Here is a 6,749-nt window from a genome sequence, read left to right on the forward strand (position 1 = left end):
GGCAGTGGCCGTAGGCGCTCGGGCCTCGCGGTCTGCGCGGGGCGTGGCCTGCCCGCGTCCGCCGCAGGCCCCGGGCTTCCTGGTCTGCGTGGGGCCCCGCGCGGCCCTGCGGCGGCCCGGCCGGGGCGGCGGCGTCGGGGTCTGGCGGGGCGCGCGGAGCGGGGTGCGGCCGAGCCCAGCGCCGGCGGCGGGGACCCGGCCCCGCAGAGCCGGCGTGTCAGGGAGGGGCCGGCGCTAGCGGCGGACCCGGCCGCCGCCGTGGTGCGGACCTCACGACGTGCCCGGAGTTGCCCACGATGAGTGGCACCGCTGAACTCCGAACCCGCTAGATCACGACGCAGGCTCAGAAACGTTGAGTAACTTGCAAAGGTCAGACGGCGCATTAGTGAGAAAGCGGCGCTTTGAACCCAGAACTGCCGGGCTCCAGAAGCGCTACGGCGTGCGCGGATCCTGTGCGGGTCGCGCCGTGCAGGGCGGCGGGCGGAGGGGCCACGTGAAGACAGGTGCGCCCTGAACACACACACGGCCGGCCCCATGTCCCCGTAAGCGGGTGGAAGCCTTGTTTGGTTCTTGCAGTGTCCGCGGGAAGAACGCGGTCTCTGGAGGCAGCCTGCCTGGGCTTGGACCCCGGCGCTACCGCTTACCGGCTGCATGATTTGGGTGCGAGTGACCCAACCTCTGTTCTCTGTGCCCCGGTCCCCTTATCTGTAAAGCGGGAATGATGGAGAAGAGTGCCCAGCTCAGAGGGAATAGTGAGGATTATAAGATAGTACATTTAAAATGTTGAGGACAGTGCCAAGGACACAGTAAGCACTCAAGAGGCATGACAGTAACTGTCATGAGTTTTCCGCGCTTTTGTAACCGTTTCACTCCCTCAGTCCTAAATTCAGCTTCCGTTGGTATTCGACTTGTACCTGCCTTGCCTGCACGGAAAATCATTTCTCATGTTAATGCTTTCACGGACTCATTTATTTAACACACAAGACAGAGGGCCCATCGTGTTACCAGACACCCCTCTATGTGCTGGGGACATAGCAGTAATTGGGACAGAAAAATCACTGCTCTCTTTCCCTAACCTGCTGCTTTGCCCAGTATCACTCCAGTGCGTTCTCTGCTGCCTGACGAGCCGTTCTTCAAGGGCTGGGAGGAGAAGGGGAAGCGTGGTGGTTAAAGATGCCAGCCTGACGAAGATACTAGTGAAGCCTGAGAAAATACCTTTCGACAGAATTAAAGTCAGACCGTGGAGGGGACTTTCAATCTGGAGTGATCAAACTCCAGGGAAGACAAGTGTGAGGCCACTGTCTTAGTGGACCTGACGATTCCCTCTGCAGACTACCTGCTTGTTTGTTTTCTTTTTGAAGCTAGCATTGATGGAGTGTGCTTAGCACTTGATGTGGATCGCATAATTCATCTTGATAAACCATCTCCTCAGTTTGCACACAAGGAAAAACTGAGGCACAGGAGTTAAGTATTTTGGCCGATAAAATAAAATTAGTAAGTGGCAGAGACAAGATTTAATTAGAATTTTGTCATACCCAAGCCTGTATACACTCTGAAGTCTGGGAAGAGAAACTGGGCCAGGATGAGGCATGTCCTCCCTCATCCAGCTCCCTAGGCCACAGGACAGAGATGTCAGATGCCCTAGTGAGTACTTTGCTATTGGAATTTCCAGATATTCTTGTGGTTAAAGAACTCTGTAGTCCTGTCCATCTGACTGTAGGTCTCCACAAGGAGGCCCAAAGGTGAGAAGTACACGCTGGAGGTAAGGAAGATTATCGTTATTGTCTGAATCAGGGGGCGCTCTAGACCATTAAGATTGTATGCTCTGTTAAAGTAGGGACTGAGCCCTAAAATTCTCTCTATAATTCCAGCAGTTCAGCTCTCTGCTGGGCATACTACACGCTTGTGATGTCAGGGAGGCAGTTGCTCCCTTGCAGAGATGGGGAGAGGTTGATTCTGGGGAGTGAGGTCCGATCAGAACCTGGGCTGATGTGAGGACTTCCCCTCTGAAGAAGGAGCCTCCTAGTCCCAGGCAGGACAGAGGATATTTCCTAAGCCCCAGCTTCCCTCCTGTGCAGCTCTTCTAGGACACAGGAAAAGCATCTGCCATACTCAGCGCAGGATGGGGAAGGATCGGTCCTGTGGCTTGACGTTCCAGAATTCAGAAGTACTACTTCTTGCTTCATCCACTATTCTCCACCCACCGAGAATTCGCACTAAAGCCGCATATAAGTTATTCCCCCCAATGACACTCCTGCCCTCCTTTTGCTGGCTAATTCCCTTTGGTGATTGGTTTTGCAGCTTTCTTCCTGTGTTTATTTCATTATACAGGAAAGGGAGAATTCTGAGTGGGCCTGTCTCCCTGTTGCCCACATTCAGTGAGCTCCTTAATCCTTGGCCCTATCTTCCTGGTCCTGTCCCCAGGCTGAGAGCCTGGTTGGAAGAGCACTGCCTGCAGCTAGAGCAACTGAGGGGGCCTAGGATGGCCGCCAGGGCTCCCAGGATGCTCGAGAGCTGCCAACACCAACTACTAGGGAGAGGGCTGTCCTCTCTGTGGTGGTACTGGAGAAGCCGGGAGGCGAAAGCTGGGGAGGAAAGAAGGCAGAGATGAGCTCAAGGCCCCCGGAGAATAGAGCCTTTGTGTGGGGTACAAATGAGGGACAAGGGGGTGATTGTGTGGGAGGGCCGGAAGTGCCACACAGACTGGCACCACCAGAGCCAGCACCAGAGTCACCCCTCTCCTGCCCCGAGAACTCCCTGAGCCCCAAGGGACCAGTACCAGACCCGGTCAGGGAAAGCGTGCCTGAGGCTGCGAGGGATGGAAAGGTGGAAAGGAGGATGTGCAGCCAGGGGACAGAGAGAGGTACCCCCTGCCATTATTCCAGATCCAGGGAGCAGGAGACAGAAGGAAAAAGACAGAAGCAGCTTTTACTGTATTTACATCCAACAAAACTTTGCAAGGAACAATCCTTACTGCGCAGTCAGGGCCCTGGGTGGGTGAAGCATTCCCCGTAGTGGAGGAAATGGGAAGGATTAGGACTGGACGGGGCCCCGGTTCTTCCTGAGGGGAGCGTGGGGCTCCTCCAGCTCCCTCCTGACTTTCCAGGAGCTACAAACCACTGAACCATGGTGCCCCATTTCCCTTCTCTTTCTCATCATCCCTAGGAACCTCATGAGCAAGGGGGCTGTGGCTCGAAAATAAATAACTTAAAATACAAACGCTAAAGTAGAAAGATATGATGGAGGGCTTTGGGTTGCTTCAGCAGTTCCAGGGAAGAAGGACCATCCCTGGCGGGGAATGATATCCCTCCCTCCCATTCAGGGCAAAGGCTCAGTAGCTCTGTATCTTTCCAGTTGTTTTTTAAAACAAAAACTTGGAAAATGACCAGGGCAGAGCAGATCTGTGGGTACCCTGGAGGAGAGTTCCTGGTATAGTCTGGGGAGGAACAGAGCTGTGCCAACTCCTGCCAGGCCTCGTACAACATCAGCGTGAACATACCGGGCAGGTCGGAGGTAGGGGGATTGTGACTTTTGTTAGCAGTGGGTCCCTCTTGCTGCCCACATCTGGAGCCTACGGCTGGGCCTGCTTCCCAGCCTGTTCCCAACTCCTCTGTGAAAGGAGTAGGAAGGCAGGGTAGCTCTAGAATCCACTCTCGCTCAACCTCCCCACCCCAGGCTGGAGAGGAAAGCTTAAGGGTCCCTAGCATTCCAGAGGTGCTCCGAAACACTTCCGGCAATCAATGGCCTTTGGGGTGGGCATCTGTGCCCGTCGCTGCCTCAGCTCCTCCTTGCCCATGCTGCTGGCCAGCTTGTTAAAGGCGGACTTGTATTTCTTGTCGAAGGCCACTAGGGAAGAGGGTGGACGTATGTCAACAGACTACAATTCGACACCCCCCCCCTCCCCACTGACCCCTGGCTCCAGATACTTCCACTCCTTGGCCCCTGCCCGCTCCCTTACCTATGTCCACACGGTCCTTGCCTAGAGCAGCCATCGTCAGGAATAGGATCTCACGATAGATGCCCCTGCAGTGGGGGCAGAGGGTGGACTGAGAGAAAGGGGGTATGGGGCCGGGGACAGGCCAGGGACCTCCCAGATGGGAGCACCATACCTCTGCAAGTGCAGGCCAGTGGGAGGCGGCCCTAAAGTTTCCAGCAGGAGCCCTACAGCCTTGTGCACCTCACTGAGACCCACATGGCGCAACACGGCCTCCAGCAGCTCCAGGTTGAGGGGTGCGGGTATGGGGCCTGGCCATACCACCCGCTGCGGGATCTGGCCTGGGTGAAAGAGAGGAAGGCGGCCAGGGTCACTGAGCCCTCTGGGCATGGGACCCACCCCTTCCCAGCCTAGGCCAAACACCAGACTCACTGTGGACCCTCCAGAGCACGTAGAGAGGTGGGCAGCTACTGGGATCGGGGGTCAGGACGTCCCACAGCAGCCGCACCTGCACGGATGCTGGGTCAGGCGTCAGCCAAGGAGGTGGGGCCTGCAAGGAGCCAAGATAAAGGAGGCAGACTCATGGGACGGCAGGCAGAGGGCTGGAAACGGACCAGCGAAGCTCCAAGAAACAGAGGGACGTTGTGGGATATAGCCAAAGGGGAGAGGGAAAGAAAGCCTCATCCCCACGAGTGCGAGCTCTCTGAGAGCACCCACTTTGTTCTGTGAGCTGCTGCACTCCTCATGCCTAAAAACTGCCCAGACCCCGAAAGGTGTCCAATAGATGTTGGTCGAGTAATAGATGTCAAGGAGTCGCCGTGGTGATTGTGTACCAAGCCCTACACAGGCGTTTAACAACCCTGGGCGCTGGGCACTTAGGCTGCTTTACAGATGAGAAAAACGGAGGCTCGGGCGTGAAGTGAAAAGGCCAGGGGTCGGACCAGGTGCAACTGACTCCCAGGCCTGTGCTCGCTCTACTCTACGGGGCCTGAGGGGACAGACCCAGAGGTGAGGTGGCGAACACCCAGTGCAGGGGCCACAGGAGGGCACTGACCTGGGGGGGCGGGGGCCCATCACAGGAGGCCAGCACCAGGCATGGCAGAATACTGGGCAGGCGCAGCCGCTGGAAATACCACAGAAGGTTCCAGAAGATGATGGGGTGGGCAGCAGGCAGCTCAGGCAATGCCAGCACCTCACTGCCCTCGTTTTCCACCAGCGACTCCAGCTCCTTACGCAGCACCAGGGGGCTCAGGTACGCCCAGGCCCCACCTTCAACCCGCCGGGAGGCAGCCTGTCAGGCACAAAGAGGGAGGAGGGCGGTACAGGGCAGATCCGGCCCCAGCCTCGGAGCCCTGCTTCCCACTGAGCCATCACATTCGGCAGCTTCTGAGATGCCCCGTGCCCTCAATGCCCGTCACGCCCCACCACTGGGCAACACACACAGACACCCATTCCTTGTGCCCCCTTGGCCCAGCCCTTACCCCCATGTGCCCATTGCAGAGCTGGGGCTCATCCAGGGCAAGGCAGAGCCTGCGGTCACTGAGCACAGGGCCTGGGCCCCCAGGGATGGGAGCATCTTTGCTGTTACTGGCACCAGCAGGGGCACGCTGGGGGCTGGGGGCACTGTAGGGGGAGATCGGGGGTCAGCCCTTGACCCTCCGCCTCCCTGTCCCACTCGTAGCACTCGCCCTGCTTGGGGCACCTGGGTCGGGAATCAAGGGTCTGGACACTGAGCAGGGGCACAAAGGGGCAAGCGCAGAAGGGGCAGACGGTGTTGAGGTTGGAGTCATCGGGCGCCCAGCCGGCCATGATCTCCTCGTCGTACACCAGCGAGTCACAGGCATGGCATAAGGAGCAGCTGGAGAGCAGGATCTGCGGGCGAGAAGACGCCCCCCCGGGCTCAGGAGCCCGGGCTCCTTCCACCGTCCCCAGCCCGTCTTCGACAGGGAAAGGCGGGGAGCCTGCACGCGTGCGTTCAAGCATGTCTGCGTGGGAGGGGTTCTCACTTCCAGGGAAGGCGGCTGCGAGGACCCGGGGGTGTCACTGAGGCGCTCTGAGGAGCGGCGCAGGCTCAGGCTGCTGACGGAAGACTCGGAGAGGTCCCACTCACTGCCCAGAGAGGCTGAGCTCTGCCATCACAGGAGAAAGCGCCATCAGCCGGCCCTTCTCCGGGCCCTCTCCTGGGGCCTCCGGGGGCTAAGGCGAATGGACCGTCCCCTCCCTGGCTACCTCAGAGGCAGTGGATCCAGGCCGCTCCCGGGGGCGCAGGAGGCTGTCCATTGGGCTACGGCGAGCAGGGGGAGGCAGGTCAGGGGGCAGCTCAGGTGGGGCAACGCGGGAGGCAGGAGGGCGGCGGGAAGGAGTGAGCAGTTGTTGCAGGCGGGCACCCAGCCCTCGTCTGGGGGTGCTGGCCTCCTCCTGGCGCCCGCCCGCCTTGGGTGCCCGCCCACTTGGCCCTTCCAGGGTCTCAGTGGACTGGGCACTCAGGGCTGAGCCCGAATCCTCTGGGCTGCCTCCGGGGGCCGGCTCCTCGCCGGTCAGGCTCAGGTCTGAGAGGCTCCCGTCGCGCCAGGGTAGAGGTGAGTCCCGGGGCTCCAGCACCCCTAAGGCCTCTATCACTGCAGGGCAGAGAAGAATCAGAGAAGAGGAAGCCTCACCCGCCCTCCAAGAGCCAGGGAAACACAACCGCCCACCACACAGACTCCCGCGGTGGCACCCCCCTGCCGTGACAGCGACCCGGGCGAGGTGCCCCAGCTTCCACAGCACCCCCCCGTGACAGCGACCCAGGCGAGGTCCCCAGCTTCCACAGCACCCC

The 6,749-nt window shown here is 59.4% G+C and overlaps 1 protein-coding gene across 6 annotated transcripts in view; it reads right to left on the reverse strand.

Moving 5' to 3' along the window:
* Nucleotides 1-2,908: 2,908 nt before the first annotated feature.
* The window catches only part of DENND4B (DENN domain containing 4B), a 13,087-nt gene continuing 9,246 nt past the window's right edge, over nucleotides 2,909-6,749 (reverse strand). For all 6 annotated transcript variants that reach the window (XM_035009628.1, XM_035009632.1, XM_035009633.1 and 3 more), the window contains 9 exons: nucleotides 6,164-6,552; nucleotides 5,941-6,063; nucleotides 5,637-5,806; nucleotides 5,416-5,557; nucleotides 4,989-5,225; nucleotides 4,367-4,484; nucleotides 4,110-4,275; nucleotides 3,959-4,023; nucleotides 2,909-3,846 (listed from right to left, as the gene is read on the reverse strand). In XM_035009628.1, the coding sequence (XP_034865519.1) occupies nucleotides 3,701-3,846; nucleotides 3,959-4,023; nucleotides 4,110-4,275; nucleotides 4,367-4,484; nucleotides 4,989-5,225; nucleotides 5,416-5,557; nucleotides 5,637-5,806; nucleotides 5,941-6,063; nucleotides 6,164-6,552 (1,556 nt within the window). In that variant the 3' untranslated portion in view covers nucleotides 2,909-3,700. The remainder of the gene's footprint in view (nucleotides 3,847-3,958; nucleotides 4,024-4,109; nucleotides 4,276-4,366; nucleotides 4,485-4,988; nucleotides 5,226-5,415; nucleotides 5,558-5,636; nucleotides 5,807-5,940; nucleotides 6,064-6,163; nucleotides 6,553-6,749) is intronic.

This window comes from Mirounga leonina, unplaced genomic scaffold, assembly GCF_011800145.1.
Source record: "Mirounga leonina isolate KUSES-001 unplaced genomic scaffold, KU_Mleo_1.0 Mir_154, whole genome shotgun sequence".
In the NCBI taxonomy this organism is placed as follows: Eukaryota; Metazoa; Chordata; class Mammalia; order Carnivora; family Phocidae; genus Mirounga; species Mirounga leonina.